At 38.1% G+C, this 20,372-nt stretch overlaps 1 protein-coding gene across 1 annotated transcript; it reads right to left on the bottom strand.

Moving 5' to 3' along the window:
• Positions 1 to 3,718: 3,718 nt before the first annotated feature.
• On the bottom strand, positions 3,719 to 9,216 carry LOC104244474 (subtilisin-like protease SBT4.15). Its single transcript, XM_009799909.2, has 11 exons — positions 9,102 to 9,216; positions 8,899 to 8,987; positions 8,421 to 8,521; positions 8,177 to 8,320; positions 7,621 to 7,726; positions 6,744 to 7,251; positions 6,145 to 6,245; positions 5,521 to 5,742; positions 5,102 to 5,210; positions 4,497 to 4,710; positions 3,719 to 4,319 (listed from the first exon to the last, which is right to left on the bottom strand). Exons 1-11 carry the CDS (start codon positions 9,180 to 9,182, stop codon positions 3,763 to 3,765), a joined length of 2,232 nt encoding a protein of 743 aa, XP_009798211.1. The 5' UTR covers positions 9,183 to 9,216; the 3' UTR covers positions 3,719 to 3,762.
• Between the last annotated feature and the right edge of the window lie 11,156 nt (positions 9,217 to 20,372).

Genomic DNA, 20,372 nt, shown 5'->3' with positions numbered 1-20,372 from the left:
GACGTAATGGTCCAAAAAAGAATATTTATTTGGTCGTTTATGTTGATGACATTGTCATAATTGGAAATGATCAAGAAGGAATATCTCAGCTAAAACAACATCTATTCAAATATTTTCAAACCAAAGACTTGGGGAAGTTAAAGTATTTTTTGGGAATCGAGGTAGCACAATCTAAGACAGGCATTATTATCTCACAGAGAAAATACGCTTTGGACATACTTGAAGAGACATGCATGTTACACACAAAACCTGTTGATACTCCTATGGATCCAAATGTCAAACTCGTGCCTGGACAGGGGGAGCCATTGAAAGACCCTAGCAGATACCGAAGATTGGTCGGTAAACTAAATTATCTCACTATCACACGACCGGATATTGCATTTACAGTAAGTGTGGTTAGTCAGTTTCTCCAAGCTCCATGCAAAGATCATTGGGATGCAGTAATTCATATTCTTAGATACATAAAAAGAGCTCCAGGACAAGGACTGATATATGAAGACAAAGGTCACAAAAACATTGTTGGATATTGTGATGCAGATTGGGCAGGTTCTCCGTCAAATAGACGTTCTACTTCTGGGTATTGTGTCATGATTGGAGGGAATCTAATCTCTTGGAAAAGTAAAAAGCAAGACGTTGTTGCTAGATCTAGTGCAGAAGCAGAATATCGAGCTATGACCCTTGCCACATGTGAGCTTATTTGGTTGAAACAACTCCTCCAAGTGTTAAAATGTGCCAAATTCAAACAGATGAAGCTTATATGTGACAATCAAGTTGTCCTTAATATTGCCTCTAATCCCCTTTTTCATGAAAGAACGAAACATATAGAGGTAGATTGTCATTTTATTCGACAGAAGATTGAGTCCGGATGCATTGCCACCAGCTTCGTCGGTTCAAATGACCAGTTGGCAGATGTGCTTACTAAGTCCCTTAGGAGCTCGGATTGAACACATTTGTAGCAAGCTTGGAGCATATAACATGTACGCTCCAGCTTGAGGGGGAGTGTTAGATATTGTTAGAGAGTATTTCAAATATAAGATTGTATATGTCGGATAGATAGTCAAATATTGTAGGTAGAAGGCGTGATCTCAGGGATGCATTGTTGACTTACGTGTCTAGTTTTTGTGTATATATTCTCGATGTAATTTATCATTTTAAGTATGAAGTGAAATACACTTACATCGTTTACATTTATCAACTAGTTGAATGCAAAATACTTGAGCTTTCTTAGAAGTTTGATGTTTTGAACTAGCTCGAATTTGAGTCGTATAGTTATTGCTTATTTCCCTCCTGCAGTATATATGTGTGAGAAAATTACATTATATTTCTGTTCACTTTTCTTCTTAACGGAGTAACCAGCTTAGAGAGATGGCAAGGTCTTAATATTATGCAGTATATCGTTATCTAGCATTTTCCGATCTCAGAGAGTTGTACATTTCGTGTTTGTCGAATCCCAGGTTGTGGCTAACAGAAAATATTGTGTTCATGTAATTATTTCTTCATAGGCCATGTACGAAGAATTGACAACAAAAGCAGCTGATCTTGCATCGGAGAACAAAAATTTGAAGAAGGTATTTTGGGCATTTCTTTGCTCATTTATTATTCGAGTTGGGACCAATAATTTGAAAAAGTAATACATAACTTGGTACTTGCAATCTTAGGTTACTTGTCCAAGTATTACATTGCTTTTTTGTAGCATGCTACAAATCTCCACATACTCGTCCTTTAACGGATGATATTTGTGACATGTAGACAAAGAAGCTGGCAGCCAAGGAGTACGAATCTCTGAAGAATGAAAATACTAACTTAAGAATACAGGTAATCCTTTGTTCCTGGTTTTATTCAGAATATGATACAACCCCCCCCCCCCAAGGGGAGCCTTGGCGTAATTGGTAAAGTTGCTGCCATGTGACCAGGAGGTCACGGGTTCCAGCCGTGGAAACAGCCTCTTGCAAAAATGCAGGGTAAGGCTGCGTACAGTAGACCCTTGTGGTCTGACCCTTCCTTGGACCCCGCGCATAGCGGGAGCTTAGTGCATCAGGCTGCCGTTATATATATATATCATTGACTTGAACACTTAACATGTGAAAAGCTAAACTTGCAGGTAGCTAAACTAGAGAAGGCTGAAGTAGAGGAAACAGATGGTGGTTCTAAGTCGAAACCTGTAGAGATCTCCGCTACAAATACAGCTGCAACTCCAAATCCAACCCCAAATCCAATACCGGTTCCTCTTGTTAACCAATCTCCAATAACACCTTTCTTTTGGCCGTCCATCGTTCAACCTTTTAATGGTATCCTATTACAGTGTGGTTCTCAAAATATTTCTGATATTACATCGGTGCTGCCTTTACCTGCTTCAGCTGAATTAAATCCTATTAACAGACAAGAGAGTTCCAACCCTGGAAATCCAATATTTGTACTTCCTGTCCCTTGTTTGATCCCATTTCATCCTCAAAGTAGCAGTCCATTTCTTCCTTGGTCCTCAACCCTTACTGACAAACATTTCGCTGAGACTTCCTCTATCCATCAGTGTAGTAATTCATATCTGAACACGGAGAACAACCAAGCAGCGATTGCAGCCGAGACAGATGCTCCTGAATCAGTAAAAGCTACGCAAAGAGACTTCTTTCACGAAGCTGAACTCCGTTTTCCACCAGAAGGAGGTGCGTCCGAGGGAAGCCGGCAACCTTCAAGTTCGCACATACAGCTTGGTACATCTGAACATATTAACGCCCCTGATATCGGAGCTGTTTCTTGTACTGTGGGACATGTAGAAGATACTTCAGAAAAGACATCTCAAGAATGCAGCACATCCTCTAGCAAAAATCCAGTCGATCCCCACGCAGCAGCAGAGGCTCGGAAACGAAGGAAAGAGTTACTGAAATTGAGAAGCCAGCATTCTGATCAGTTTGGCCCGCACCACTAAGCTTCCGAGGTATGAGGTTAGGTAAAAAAAATGGCACTCTCTAATGTAAGATTGATCTGAACGAGGTGGTCGGACTTTTTAATGTAAAATGTGGAGAAATAATATTATCATCTTTTTGTTCTATGTGGAGTATGCATCAGATGCATGTACACCGGGGCTAACTCATTGAAGAAATATTGGAGCCGCCGGAGGGTTGTAAAACTACTCTCTTGAGTGAGGCATATTTTGATTCAAGTAAGAGATAGGTTTTGATGTAACATGTCTAAAGTATGAGTTGTACATGTAGTAGGAGCTTTAAAACTTCCAAGATGATGAAACTATAGAAAAACATTACCAGTTTTGTTGGAATTTCGTTTTGCCGAGAGTATATAATGGAAGAGGATGTACCGATATGTGGTTCCTTGTGTTATATTATTACTTTAAATACAATATTTTTTGTTTGGTGGTTCTGATAGAATTAATGCGCATTATTTTTAATGCATTGTTGTGTGACGATGGAAGGCCATTTCATGTATCGATATATTTGATATAGTGGAATCGTTGTGTACTAAATTTTCTTTTCTTTTGGCAAAGAGGTCCAAACTTGTCTCTGTAGTATTGGAAAATTGCTCAATTTTGTCAAAACAAATAGAATTTGCTACAGGAGCCGACTAACGAGGGTATTCATGCGCATGAGAACATAGTAATGGAGGAGGTAATAGCCAAAATAGGATTTGTTTTGGCTAGATCGCCCAAATTAGCTCCAAAATGAGAAGGAAAGCCAAGAGATTCAATATTTACTACTCCATCAAACAAAGAAGAAAATATGTCAAAATGTATTTATTGAATAACATCTAGCTTTAATAAGTATTAACAAAGAATGGCCTGTAAACTAGGATAGGACTTTTAACATTAGGTTTCTTGCCACTCCAAACTAAAGAACCAGAAAGAAACCAAGATCTTTCTCTAATGAATTTCCCTTTCAATATAACCCTAAAAGACTTCTTCTCATTCTGTTTACTGAATGACAAAATCTTTGGCACAACTGTTATAGAAAGTCCCTTTGGCGCCCTGATTTTCGCCTTGTACACAGCTTTGCCGCGACCAACATAAGTTACAGTTCTATAATATACTGCAGAAATGTCACTTGAACTTGCATTCTTAAGTTGTAGGTGCATTGAAGGATAGTTCAGACCATCTGTTCCTTTCGCTTTCGGCACGCTTGAACAGTTGTACTTTTTGCTTCCAGTTAGTAAGGCAATGTTTGTGCTGTTATACCCTTCTTTGCAAAAATAACTTATGTATGAGTCAAAATCAAGGTCATAGATTAAACCAGGGTTAATTGCCTTTCTTGGATTTATTTGCCCTGCACCTGAGGCTAATTCAGCTCCCACTGGCCTAATCTTCATAGATTTAGCTGAAATAAAACCAAAAAAGTTTGTCAACTTAAGTTAGAAGCGTTTAACTTCTATATACTGACAGTATAAAAGACTTTTTACACTATCAGGTCACTTAAAAGATAACTGTAAAGGAAATTGTCCATAATAAGGAAGGTTACCTGCTACAACAGGTTAAAATATGTTCGGAATTGTACCTGTAGTCATAAGAGCGGACTTGATAGCAGCAGGAGACCAGTCGGGATGGAAGGATTTAACATAGGCAGTGGCTGCTGCAGCATGTGGGCAAGCCATCGACGTGCCTGATTCTACGTTATATTTCACGACACGGTTGTCTCCATTACTTGCAGTGAGAGTAGTCAATCCTGAATATGCAGCCAAGATGCTCAATCCAGGTGCAGCAATATCAGGCTGCAACAAAAATACTTCAGGTGAGAGAGCAGAGACGTAGTGATATACGCAGGATTTTACACAAGCAGAGTCAGCCTATTCTTACAATTCTTCTTCATAAGTGGATTTTGAGTTTGGTAGTTGTAAAGCTTCCTTTTCCAAATTGATATTTATTTTATATTATTGTGCCGGTCTATTGCCTCTCTACTTTCAAGGCGGGAGCGAGGTCTGCGTATACGCTACCTCCCTATACCCCACTTGTGAGATTACAATGGTTTTTTATTGTTGTTTGTCGGCCTATTGTAAATATACATACTGTTTTTTTATAAAATATTTTTTCCACACAAAAAAAGAAATTATGAAGCGGTGTCGGATGAGACCCCTCGATGAAAACATTGAATTCAATTTTCACCTTGAGAATGTTGAGACTGATTGTTTGGGGTCCTCGAGATGAGAAAGAAGCCACAAATGGTGCAGTAATATTTACAGTTCTTGATTTGTATATCACAGCTTGTGGGGACCTGAAAATGCATCAAAAAACCATAAGAAAAAACATAGTACCTCAATTATATAACTTGTGTAAAATTAATTAAACACAACTACTTTTCAGGAAAATATTTTTTTCCCTATTAATTCATACAACCAATACGTATGTATACAATCAAACCTTCTATAACAGCCTCGTTAGTTCCGAATTTTTTTGGCTGCTATCGTGAAGTGATGTTATAGAAGACAATATCTTACTCCGAGAAAAACTTGACGTTTATAGTGAAAGACTATTATATAGAAATACTGTTATAGAAAGGTACGACTGTATAGGTTAAAACGTACTTTGTAGAATTTATGTACTTCGTAACTGCTGCACCATCTTTAGGATTGGTAGAAGTTGCAGGTATAACAGTGGGAAATGCAGTATCTGTCATCTTATCAGCTAATATAATGGCACCAGCTCCTTTCAAGTCTTTGATAATGTAATCTTGTCCACCACTAGTAAGGCAATATACTATCTTCCCTTTCACTTTGCTCTCCTCTAATGTCCCAATATCACAAGAACTGCAACAATAAATTAAAGAAAGAATCATAAAATATAACGCAGTTTGACTCGACATGTAGTTAACAAAGAAATAAGGTACGATATTTGACAATTATGGTGTTAAACATGCCAAAACATTTGTGTGGTAACATGCCATAAACATTTAATAATAGAAAAAAGGACAGCTCGGTGTACTAAGCTCCTGCTGTGTACGGGGTTCGAGTAAGGGCTGGACCACAAGTGTCTATTATACGCAACCTTACTCTGCATTTCTGTAAAAGACTGTTTCTCGTTAATGGTAAAATCTGAAGCTTATAAAATTCAATCGTTCCAATATTCTTGTAATGGAGTAATAAGAAAATAGCGTCACATAAATTGAAACGGAGGGAGTATTGAATTTTGTTGACATAACATGTACATACCTTGAATTTCCATGATCAGATGCATTCTTTACTTCAACTAGAGATCCCGAGGTTAAGGGAAACCATTTTTTCGTCGGTTCAAATGTGTTGACTGAAAGTCCCTATGAAAAAATTAAAATAATTATATAGAACTTGTAACAACACTTCTTCTTTAATTATGTAACGATCAAAAAGTGTGATGGGATGATTGAAATTCCTCCACTGTCAACTATTAGTCTTGAGTTCGAGTTCTGGAGCCCAAAAACTTCTTGATATGGAGTGTTTTACACCCTAAGTGGACCTACCTGATATGAATCCGAATTAGCCGCACCGGTAGGCTTCAAATATTGGATGATCAAAAAAAAGTATTGACACTAGTGATCAACGAAGTAGGTTGAGAACTATAAGTTCTTTGGTCCAAATATCGGTGGAGGTAAAATCACTAGGTGATTTCTTCCGATCTGTCAAAGCCTAGGTGAACAGAGTTACCTGATACTCGTTATTGGCGGGAGGTAGCAGGTATTCTGCGGAATTAATCGAGATGCACACAACCTAGCGTTTGTCACCATGATTGTTTTAAAAAAAGGTTTTAAGTGAAGTAAAGGAATATAGGAACTCACAGAAATTTTGACTCCATTACCCAACATAGCATCAGTTTCAAATTGTCTATCAATGCTACTAGCAGCCACAGTAAAAATCCAAGGTGCAACATTTTCTATAGTTTGCAGAGTAGGACCATCATTTCCACCAGCACAAGAAGTTAATATCCCTTTCTTTAACGCATGAAATGCTCCAATAGCTATGGTATCGTCGAAGAAATCGCGCGCGGCTCCTCCAACGGACAAGGAAATAATGTCGACGCCATCAGCAATTGCTGCATCAAATGCTGCTAAAATGTCACTGTCTGTGCAGCCAATTTCCCAACATGCTTTGTAACTAGCAATGCGCGCGGACGGGACTCCTCCGCGCGCTGTGCCTTTGGCTAAACCGTATAAGCTGGCGCCAAGGACGGATATTCCAGCAACTGTGGAAGCTGTGTGGGTGCCGTGGCCGTCGAAATCGGCTGGTGTAATTCGATCAGTTGCCGCTACGTTTTCAAGATTGAAGTATCGTGCTCCAATCACTTTGCTGTTCATTTATGAAAAAATATGGAGTTAGTTATATACATAGATCATGTAATTTTTTCTTTTTTACATTAAAAAGGACTGTCCGGTACATTAAGCTCCCGCTAAGTGCGGGGTCCGGGAAGGACCGGCTGGCTGGCCGGACTGCAAGAGTCTATTATATGCAGCCTTACCCTGCATTTCTACGAGAAGCTGTTTTCACTGCTTGAAAACATCAACTCCTGATCACATGGCAACAACTTTACCAGTTACGCCAAGACAGCCCTTTTTTTTACATTACCGGTAAAATTTAACCGTTATAACAAATTATTGCTCTACTTTTAAATTATTATTATATCGTACTTGAGTTATCTGTTATTGTAAATAAACTTACTTGTTGCATTTAGTGAAATTGACGCCCTTGTCACATTTGCCTTTCCACTTGGAAGGTGGAGGCCCAAAGCCTTCATCATTGAAACTTGGTGATTCAACCCATATTCCTATATATTCATATAAGTTCCAAAAAAGTGTGAAGTGTTGGTTGTATAAACAGTATCGTACACAGGATTTTTCATACATATTTGAATAAATAAATAAATAAATACTATAATGACAATTTCAAACAAAGTAGTGTCACATGTCGCTGTTTGAGATAAGGTGTTTACGACCAGCTTGTGGACAAGCCTATAATATGTAATCAAGGGAGAAGTTAGAGTATCAACTACGGGTTCGATCGAATTTAGTAGCTTCAGTTCAACTCTGTATTTGTCTCTAAAAAATCTATTGAATATATATAAATTATTATTTTAGAATGAAGTAACTTAAAAAATTAGAATTCTGAACCTATAAGTTTCAAATTATGGCTCCGCTTCATTTATATATGTTAAATAATTTTTTGGACTAAAATGTTCATTTGAAATGTTTCTAAATTACTAGAATAGTATACTAACCTGTATCAATAACACCTACAATAATATCACTTTCAACTTGTGGTATTCTTTTAACATTCTTAGTCATGCCAATAAAATCCCATGATCTTGTTGTACGAAGTTGTCGAATTGTGTTTGGAAAAACTGAAATAACGTCTTCTCTACCTGCAATCATGTCATATACAAATTAAATAAAAATTAATCAAAATAAAATATGAATTTTAGAAAATATTAAATTCACTTAATAATTTTTATTATTTCATACGAGATAGAACGTCTGCTTCTTCCGGCAATAATCTTGCCACGAATGCATTAAAACTTCTTCCATAGCTGTGTAGTACTCTTGATTCTCTTGCTAGTCCTCTCCTAAAAATTCAAAAATCGTCGAAAAAAAAGAAAAAATATTTAGTAACTCTTTAATTTCATCTCGACTTCTTGAATAACAAATTCATTTTTTTTTTCATTTCTAGTAACTAACTTCAAGCTAAAAAAATTATCATACTAAAACGGCACAACAACAACAACAACAATAATAATAATGAGCAAAGATCTCTTTTAGTCCCACGACCGAAACTATTTACATCTGGTGGCCGCAATAATGTATAAAATCTTATTTTTTATATATAACATACAGAAATGTATATATATACAAACAATATATTTTTTTCGCTATTATTTTGAGAGCAACTATACAATAATAATCGTAAAAATGCAAACAAAAAAAATGTGAAAAAGATATTTACTCTCCAAATGCTTGTTTGAGAAGGTTATGGTGATTGTCAAGCAAGAAGCTGGTGTCCTTTGGAAGTTCTCCCATATACACAATATATGACTGTTACACATTATAATAAAAAAATCACTAAAAACTGAGATTTTAACTTAAAATATGGCAAAAAGAAAGAAAAAAAGCAACAATAATCACCGATGTAAGAATTAAAAAAAATACCTTTCTTTGATTTTCATTATTTGCATTAACTATAAGACACAAATTGAAGATGAAAATCAAAATACTTTTCCACATTTTCATTCTCTTCTTCTAATTGTTAACAAGTAATAAACTAAAGTTGACACTTTAGATTTTAACAGAGTTGAAAGAGTGGTGAAGACTTAGATTTATATGGCTTTGAATGTGGAACTGATTTGTGACTCATATTAATTTGTTCACGAATAATTTGGACCTCTTTGAACAAATCTTTCGGATATTGTTTATTGGTCAATATTTTTGGTTAATTTAAAAAAATTAGCTCTAATTATAGTTGTGTATTTTTTTTTATATGTAAAATATCAGAATTATGAGCTGTGATAGAAGATATTGTAGAGAGATTATAGAGATTTCTTTATGTTTGTTTCCACTAATTATGGAGTTCAATTAATCTATCGCCTAAAATTTATCTAAAGTAGTTAATACCTTCCAAAGATAAACAGTAATTTTTTATTAAGTAATTCTCAATATTTGAACTTAGATTTAAATATATTTTTTGCCTTACATTGTTTAAGCCAAAGTATCAAGAATTTTCTGTAAAATCGGATCCGATTTTTGGGTAATTTCTAATATTTTTAGGGGTATGTTACAATGGAAACCTCACAAACATAAATGGAAATTTACAGTAAAATGAAGTTCTAAATATTTACTTGAGTTGGCATCGTAGCAAATACCAAAACGGTATTAAGATATGGTCTTTGATTTTCTAATTTTCAAAAAATTATTTTTCTCCTCTCCAAGGTGCACTCTAAGAAAATAAAAATAAAATGAACTAAATGCTGTAGTTTTACTCATTAACTAGTATCATACCCGTACGTTACACGAAGATATTAAATATAATTTTTTATAAGAAAATATTATTTAAAAAATATAATACACAAAGAAGCGTGTAAATAATATTGTCTTATAAACATGTAAATGCACTGGATATCCATACATTCACGTCAATCCAAATTCTACTATTTTTTTAAAATTATAATTTTATTATTTAAGTACTTGAAGAAATTAAAAAAAAAATCAAGATAAAGTTTGGATTTAAAATATTTATCATTTTTTGTTTTCTTCATGAAATAGCATATAATATTATTATATAAACCTGTCAACTGATAAATATTGATGCAACAATATGAATTAAAATACCCTTATTTTTTATTAAATTATAATTTTAAGTTCATTAAAAGTATAAAGATAGAAGCGTTTTATTATTTTGTTCAAAAGACTAAAAAGAGAAGCCTTTATTACTCACATCCTTTAATTTGTCTAAATTTATAAATAATACTTCTGTATATTATTTACTAACTTTATAATTTTATCTTGGTATTTTATTTTTTTTGGTTTTTAAATTTTTTTCATGAATAGTTGTAAAATTTATCAAGTGGCTTTATAGTATCTTGACACTTAGATTATTCTTATGAATAATTATTTTTTTTTGTTCTAAAATTACCAAGTGGTTTTTATTATGCTGTCACTTGGCTTAATATGGTGTCTTTGCTTTTTTTTTTTTATTATAATAGATATAGATTAGTCCATATTTTATTTCTAAGTTTTATGACACCGGAGCAAAAGACTCCAAGTTTCTATCAGCAAATAAATGATTGGTTTGCTCGAAGAATAATAGTGGTATGTAAGTACATTCTGGATTTTGGTAGAAGTTTTTTGACGAATTCCGTTTAGCTTGAAATATTGTAAATCCAATAGCCCACACCATCTGTACGCAGCGAATCGCCTAAAATTTTGGGGGCCCATCAGAAAAGATCTAATGAACTATAGTCTTTGCTTCACCATGATCGTTCCTTATTTTTTGGCGTTGTAAGACCATAAAATAGAAATTCAGTACGATTTTTGATTTTTTGTATGCTATAGTCCACGTCATATACACGAACTTGAGCGACAGGCACCGAATCACCTAAAATTTTGTGGACCCATCAGAAATGACCTAATAAATAATAGACATCGCTTCGCCATGGCCTTCCTCTTTTTTGGCATTTTTGGGCTATTAAAAAGGAATTCAGCACGATCTGAATTTGCGTGTGCTATAGTCCACGCCATCTGCATGAACTCGGTTGACCAGCTCCGAATCGTCTATAATTTTGCGAGCTCATCAGAAACGACCTAATGAAGAATAGTCATCGCTTCGTCATGACCGTTCTTTGTTTTTTGGTGTTTTATGGCCATATAACAGGAATTCAACATGATCTCTGAATTTTCGTGATAGTCTACGCCATCTGCATGAACTCAGTCGACCAGAACGATTTTTTATTTTTCATGTGCTATAGTCCACACCATCAGCATGAACTCGGGTCATCGGCTCCGAATCGCCTAAAATTTTTCTGGCCCATCAGTAACGACTTAATGAAAATACTCATCGTTTCGCCATGACCCTTCCTTATTTTTGGCATTTTTAGGGATATAAAATAGGAATTCAGCATGATTTTCGAATTTTCGTATAATATAGTCCACGCCATATGCATGAATTCTGGCGACCGGCTTCGAATCGCCTATAATTTATGATCCAATCAGAAATGACCTAATGAATAATAGTCATCATTTCTCTATGACCGTTCCTCAATAAAACAAAATTCAACACGATTTTTAATTTTTCGTGTGATATAATCCGTGCCATCTGCCTAAACTCGATCGACCAGCCCCGAATAACCTAAAATTTTGCGGGCCCTTCAGAAATGACCTAATGAACAATATTCATCGTTTCGCCATGACCGTTCCTTATTTTTTGACATTTTAGGACCGTAAATAGAAATTCAACACGATTTCTGAAGTTTCATTTGTGCTATCTGTATGAACTCGGGTGACCGGCTCCGAACCACCTAAAATTTTGTGCGCCATCAGAAATGTCATATTGAACAATACTCATAACTTCAACTTGATCGTTCCTCGTTTTTTTGGCGTTTTAGGACCATAAAACAGAAATTAGCACGATTTTTGATTTTCCGTGTGCTATAGATCACGCCATCTATATGAACTCGGGCGAACTGATCCGAATCGTCTAAAATTTTGTGGGCACATAAGAAATGACCTAATGAACAATGGACTTTGTTCACCATGAGCGTTCCTCGTGTTTTGGCATTTTAGGGCTATAAAATAGGAATTTAGTAGGATTTATAAAAAAAATTTGTGTGCTATAGTTCACATCATATGCATGAACTCAACCCATCAAAAGCGACCTAAGGAATAATTATCACCGCCTCGCTATGACTGTTACTCATTTTTTGGCTTTTTAGGGCCATAAAACTGAAATTTTACTCGATTTTAAGATTTTCGTGTGTCATAGCCCATGCCTCCTGCATGGGCCCTGGCGACTAGACCTAGATCACCTAAAATTTTCCGGCACATTAAAAAGGACCTAAGGACAATATTAACCGCCTCGCCACGACCGTTATTTATTTTTTGGCGTTTTAGGACTATAAAACTGGAAATTTGTCCGATTCCCAGATTTTCCTATGTCACAGCCCACGCCTCCTGCGTGGGTCCAGGCGACTAGACCCGGATCACCTAAATTTTATCGGCCACAAAAAAGGACCTAAGGAACAATAATCATCGCCTCGCCATGACCATTGCTTATTTTTTGACGTTTTAGGGCCATAAAACCGAAATTCCGCCTAATTCCTAGATTTTTGAGTGCTATAGACCACACCTCCTTCATGGGCCGAGGCGCACAGACCCAGATCGCCTAAAATTTTGCCGGCCGATAAAAAATGACCTAAGGAATAATAGTCACTGCCTCACCATGACTATTACTTGTTTTTTGGCGTTTTAGAGCCATAAAACTAGAATTTCGCTCGATTCCAAATGTTTGTGTGCTATAGCCCAGGCCTCCTGTATGGGCCCAGGCGACTAGACCCGGATCGCATTACATTTTGCCAACCAATCAAAAATGACTTAAGGAACAATAGTCAGTGCCTCTCCATGACTGTTACATATTTTTTGGCGTTTTAGGCCATAAAACTAGAATTCTGTCCGATTCTTAGATTTTCATATGCTATAAACCACGCCTCTTACATGGGCCTGGGCGTCTATGTCACGATCCAAACCGATGGGCCGTGACGAGTGCCTGAGTCCTACCTGTCGAACACCCTTAAGCATGCGACTAAGATATAACATGGATAACATATGCTGAATTACGAGAATAACATGCCTGAGGAAAACCTGTCCAAAAGACGTATATATATACATGCGAAATACAGTGGGTGAGCCGGCAAGGCTACTATAGACAACTATATACCCAAAACTGGAAGCCGACAAGGCCACATACTATCCAACTATACATGACTGTCTATAGACCTCTAATAGAAAATACAACTGTACAATGACGAGACTGGGCCACGTCATACCCATATATGTATACAATCATATCGTACCAAAATCAAAAACAGCTCAGGATCAAGTGGAGTACGCCAACTCTCGTTGATCAAGGATCCCAAGCAGGGGGACCGTCAGCTTGCCTACCTGCACCTGCGGGCATGAAACGCAGGCCCCGGGAAATATGGCGTTAGTACGAATAATGTACTGAGTATGTAAGGCATGGAAATCAGTACATAAAAGACATAGATGAAACATGGAATAAAGAAATCCACTTGTAAGTCTGAATAACTTTGTAAATTCTGCAACATTTATAGTGTCATGCATGTGCATATAAATGTTGTGTCATGCATAGGTATAGGTGTACATAACATCATCAAGCCTTTGAGAGCATCCCGTCATATCGTCTCGGCCACTGCGGGCAACATCATCAACATATACCAACTGATCAGGTGGTGGAGCATATATAACGCCGTAACCTTTTTCCCATATATATATATATATACATATAAATACGCATATATAACGTCATCTGGTCATGGGTCAATGTACATGTATAAATGAATGAAATGCATGAAAATATGTTAATAATCTCAATATTCCTTTCGGATAAACTTTATCAACTGCTTATTATTCTGAGACCCATGAACAGAAGACATAATAATATGTCACATGGGGAATCAAGAACACAGAGACCCCTAGTATTTCTCTGAATAGAGTCGTTTATGAAAATTGTGCGTTTGCTCGTTTCTTCTGTATAATTTGGATCATGCCAAAAAGAAAGAAGGGACAACCTTAACATACCTGGAGTAGAAAAAAATCCGTGTGATATTCTTGAGAAGGTTTACACCGTATTCGCTTAAAATTGCAAAATCTCTGTTCGATTTATAAAAGACCCACACCCTTCTATGTTAGTTTCAGATTGCTTTCAATGTTGGCTTTAGGTTGCATTTCGTTAGCTTTAGATTGTTTTCATGAAAAGCCTTTTCTAATCTCTCAAATGTTGAAGATATGAATCTTCTAATTTGTAAGATAAATATGTAGCCTTTTTGAAATTCAAGGCTTGTCTTTTAATTAGTTACCACCTAATTCCAACATGATTAATGAGTCATTTGTTTTGGGTGGTGGTTTCTTCCACGTGGGGTGGGGGATTTTTTTTTAATCTTTATCCAAACTTATTAGTTAATTAGGTAATGTCCTGTTACCCGATAATTAATCAATTAAATGTATAATTAAGAATTGTCTCAAATTACTTAAAATTCTACTTATTTTTATTACACTTCATACATCATACTATCATGATCATATGGTACCTTGTATGGTACTAGTTCATAAATATCGGATATTATCGCTCGACCCTTTATTATCCCAAATCGGCAACCTTCAATGAAACTCATTTTCTTTAATTCGTGTACCCTTTTTCCTTCATGGCACTTACTTATCACTTGTTATAAATAACATAAATACATTAACTTCAAGATAATCTCATCTTCGAGTCTACGTTGATTAACTGAAGACGAAACTTTAACTTACGAAAATGCGAGATGTAACTGCCCGGGCTCGGATCACCTAATATTTTATCGGACCATCAAAAATGACCTAAGGAATAATAGTGGCTGCCTCACCATGACTGTTACTCATTTTTTGGCTTTTTAGGGCAATAAAACTGAAATTCTGCCCGATTTCCAAATTTTCGTGTGCTATAGCCCACACCTCCTACATGAGCATGGGCGACCGTACGTGGATCGCCTAAAAAATTTTCGGACCATAAAAAATGACATAAGGAACAATAATTACCGCCTCGCCATGACCGTTACTTAGTTTTTGCATTTTAGGGCCATAAAACTAGAATTTTGCCCGATTCTCAGATTTTTGTCTGCTATAGTCCATGCCTCCTACATGCGCCTGGGCATCCGGATTCGGATCCCTTAAAATTTTTTCGGCTCATCTAAAATGACCTAAGGAACAATAGTCACCACCTCGCGTTGACCGTGTCTTACTTTTTGGCGTTTTAAGACCATAATCCTGGAATTCTATGCGATTTCTAGATTTTCATGTGCTATAACCCACGCCTCTTGCATGGGCCTGGGCGATCGGACCCGAATCACCTAAAATTCTGCCGGCCCAACAAAAACGACCTAATGAACAATAGTTACCACGTCGCCATGACCGTTGCTCATTTTTTGGCGTTTTAGGGCCATAAAACTAGAATTCTACTTGATTCTCAGATTTTCGTGTGTCATAGCCCACACATCTTTTATGGGCCTGGACAACCAGACCAGCATCACCTAAGATTTTGCTGGCCAATGAAAATGACCTAAGGAACAATAGTCACCGTCTCGCCATGACCGATACTTGTTTTTTGGCATTTTAGGACCATAAAATTAGAATTTTGCCCGATTCCTAGATTTTCGTGTGATATAACCCACTCCTTGTGCATGGTACCAGGCTCCTGGACCTGGATAACCTAAAAAATTTCCGACCCATAAAAATGACCTAAGGAATAATAGTCACCGCTTCGCCATGACCGTTACTTATTTTTTGGCGTTTTAGGGCCATAAAATTGGAATTACACCCGATGCCCAGATTTTCATGTGCTATAGCTCACGCCTCCTCCATGGGCCCGGGCGCCCGTACCGCTTAAAATTTTTCCGGCCCATGAAATATGACCTAAGGAACAATAGTCACCGCCTCACCATAACCGTTACTCATTTTTTGATGTTTTAGGGCCGTAAGATGTGAAATCCCGCCCGATTCCAAGATTTTCGTGTGCTATAGCTCACACCTCCTACATGGGAACGGACAGCCGGACTCGGACCGCCTAAAATTTTGATGGTCCATAAAAAATGACCTAATGAACAATAGTCACCGCCTTGCCGTGACCATTGCATATTTTGTGGCATTTTAGGGCCATAAAACTAGAATTTCACCTGATTCCCAGATTTGCTTTTGCTATAGCTCAAGCCTCTTGCATGGGCTCGGACCGCCTAAAATTTTTTCGGCCTATCAAAAATGACCTAAGAAACAATAGTCATCGTTTATCCATGACTGTTACTTATTTTTTGGTATTTAAGGGCTATAAAACTGAAATTCTGCCCTATTTCTAGATTACCCACGCCTCATACATAGGCCTGGGCGTCTGAAATTGGATCGCCTAAAATTTAGCCGGCTCATAAAAAATGGCCTAAGTAACAATAGTCACTGCCTCACCATGACCGTTACTTGCTTTTTGGCGTTTTAGGGCCATAAAACTGGAATTTCGCTTGATTCACTGATTTTTGTGTGCCCGGGCGCCTTGACTCGGACCGCCTAAATTTTTTTCGACCAATTAAAAACGACCCCAGGCGCAATAGTCACCGCTTCACCATGACAGTTATTCATTTTTTGGCATTTTAGGGCCATAAGACATGAATGCCGCCTGATTCCCAAATTTTCGTTTGTAATAGTCCACGCCTCCTGCATGGCACCGACGATCGTACCCAAATCGTCTAAACTCTTACCGGCCCATAAAAAATGACCTAACAAACAATAGCCACCGCCTCGCTATGACCGTTACTCATTTTTTAGCATTTTAGGGCCATAAAACATGAATTTCGCTTGATTCCTAGATTTTCGTATGCTTTAGCCCACGCCTTCTGCATGGGTCCGGACGTCCTGATACGGATCACCTATAATCTGCCAGCCTATCAAAGATAAACTAAGGAAAAATAGTTACCGCCTCTCCATGACCGTTACTCATTTTTGGTATTATAGGGCCATAAAACTGCAGCTTCGCCCGACCTTCAAATTTTTGTGAGACATAGCCCACGCCTCCTGCATGGGCCCAGACCGTCTAAATTTTTTTCTGCTCATAAAAAATGATCTAAGGAACAATATTCATCGCCTCTCCATGACCGTTATTCAATTTTTGGCTTTTCAAGGCCATAAAACATGAATTCTGCTACATTTCTATATTTTCGTGTGATATAGCCTACGCCTCGTACATGGGCCGGGGCACTCGGACCGATATCGCCTTAAATTTTACAGTTCCATCAATAACGACCTAAGGAACAATAGTCACCGGCTTCCATGACCATTACCCGTGTTTAGACATTTTAGGGCCATAAAACTAGAATTTTGCCCGATTCCAAGATTTTCGTGTGCTATAGCCCAAGCCTTCTGCATGGGCCCGGGCGCCAGGACTCGAATTGCCTAAAATTTTGCTGGCGCATCAAAATTGGCCTAAGGAACAATAGTTACCACCTCTCCATAGCCGTTACTCGTGCTTTGGTGTTTTAGGGCCATAAAACTAGAATTCCACCTGATTCCTAGTTTTTTATGTGCTATAGCCCACGCCTTTTGTATGGGCCTGGGTGCTTGGAAGCGGACCTCCTAAATCCTTTTTTGGCCCATTAAAAAGAACCTAAGGAACAGTAGTCACCGCCTCGACATGACCATTACTCGTTTTGGCATTTTAGGGCCATAAAACTGGAATTTTGGCCGATTCTTATATTTTCGGGTGCTAAGCCCATGCCTACTGCATGGGCACAGACGCCCAGACCCAGACGACCTAAATATTTTTTGGCCCATCAAAAATGAACAAAGGAATAATAGTCAGCACCTAGCTATGACCGTTACTCATTTTTTGGCGTTTTGTGGAGATTAAATTGGAATTTTGCCCAATTCTCAGATTTTTGTGTGCTATAGCCCATGCCTCCTGGGCTCGGGTGCCTGGACCCAGAGAGCCTAAAAATTTTCCGGCAAATCAAAAACGGCCTAAGGAATAATATTCACCGCATTGCCATGACCGTTACTTGCATTTTTGGCATTTTAGGGCCATATAATTGGAATTCTGCCTGATTCCCAGATTTTCGCGTCCTATAGTCCATGCCTACTGCATGGACCCGAGTGCTTAGACCCAGACCGCCTATATTTTTTGGCCCATAGAAAATGAGCTAATGAACAATAGTCACCGTTTCTCCATGGCTGTTACTCATTTTTTTGCGGTTAGGGTCATAATATCAGAATTCCACCCGATTCCCCGATTTTTGTGTGGTATAGCCCACACTTCATGTATGGGTCCGGGTGCCCGGACCCTGACTGCCTAATTTTTTTCCGGCTCATAAAATGACCTAAGGAATAATAGTCACCGACTCGCCACGACCGTTACTCGTTTTTGGTATTTTAGGGCCATAAAACAGAAATTCCGACCGATTTCTAGATTTTTGTATGTTGTAGCCCAAGCTTCCTGCATGGCCCCAGGCGCCTACACCTAGATCGCTTTAAGTTTTTCTGGTCCATACAAAATGACCTAAGGAACAATAGTTACCGCCTCTCCATGACCGCTACTCATTTGTGGGAGTTTTAGGCAATAAAACTGTAATTTTGTCTGATTCCAAGATTTTCATGTGCAATAGCCCACGCCACATGGATGGGCCGGGGCGCCCAGGCTCGTATCGCCTAAAAATATTTCGGCCCATAAGAAGCGACCTAAGGAACGATAGTCACCACCTCTCTATGACTGTTAATTATTTTTTGGTATTTAGGGCCATAAAATTGAAATTCCGCTCGATTCCCAGATTTTCATGCGCTATAGCCCATACTTCCTACATGGGCCCGAAAACCGGTACCCGGACTGCCTAAAATTTTGCTGGCCCATCAAAAATGGCCTAAGGAATAATAGTCACCACCTCGCCATGATAGTTAGTCATTTTGTGGCGTTTTAGGGCAATAAAATTGGAAGTCTGCCTGATTCCCAGATTTTCGTGTGCTTTAGCCCACGCCTCTTGCATGGGCTCGGACCACCTAAAAATTTTTCTGCCCATAAAAAATGACCTAAGGAATAATATTCACCGCCTTTCCATGTCCGTTACTCGTTTTTTGGTGTTTTAGGGCCATAAAACTGGAAATCCACCAGATTCCCAGATTTTTATTTGCTGTATATAGCCCACTCCTCTTGCATGGGCCCGGGCGCCCAAAACCAGATTGCCTAAAGTATTACCAACCCATCAAAAATGACATACAGAATAATAGTCACCACCTTGCCATGACCGTTACTCGTTTTTTGGCGTTTTAGGGCCATAAAATAGAATTTCACCCAATTCCCAGATTTTCGTGTTCTATAGTCCACGCCTCCTACAAGGGCCTGTGCACCCGGAACCGTAACTGCCTAAAAGTTTTGGCCCATAAAAATGATCTAAGGACTAATATTCATCGCCCACCATGACCGTTACTCACTTTTTGACGTTTTAGGGCCATAAAACTAGACGTCGGATTCTCAGATTTTCATATGCTATAGCCCACGCCTCCTGCATGGGACCGGGCTCCTGAACCCAGATCAGACCGCCTAATATTTTTTTCGATCTATAAAAAGTAACATAAAGAACAATAGTCACCGCCTTGCCATGACCGCTACTCCTTTTGGACCTTTCAAGGCCATAAATTTGGAATTCCGCCTGATTCCTAAATTTTCGTGTGCTATAGCCTACGCCTCCTACATGAGCCTAGGCTACCAGACCCGGACCGCCTATAATTTTTTTAGCCTATCATAAATGACTTAAGGAACAATAGTCACCGCCTCACCATGCGCGTTACTCGTTTTTTGGCGTCTTAGGGCCATAAAACTGAATTCTATCCGATTCTAAGATTTTCATAAGTTATAGCCCCCGACTCCTGCTTGTGCCCAGGTGCCCGAACCCGGACTGCCGAATTATTTTTTGGTCCATCAAAAATGACCTCAGAACAAAAGTCACCGCCTTGCCATGACCGTTACTCTTTTTTAGCGTTTTAAGGCTAGAAAACTGGAATTCCGCCTGATTCTTAGAGTCTACGCCTCATGCATAGGTCCAGGCGCCCGAACCTAGATTGCCTATATTTTAGACCATAAAAATGATCTAAGGAACAATAGTCACCGCCCCTCCAATCATTTTTGACATTTTA

The sequence above is a fragment of the Nicotiana sylvestris genome, chromosome 7, assembly GCF_000393655.2.
Source record: "Nicotiana sylvestris chromosome 7, ASM39365v2, whole genome shotgun sequence".
NCBI classification, from domain to species: Eukaryota; Viridiplantae; Streptophyta; class Magnoliopsida; order Solanales; family Solanaceae; genus Nicotiana; species Nicotiana sylvestris.
This window is presented reverse-complemented; position numbering and strand designations above follow the sequence as displayed.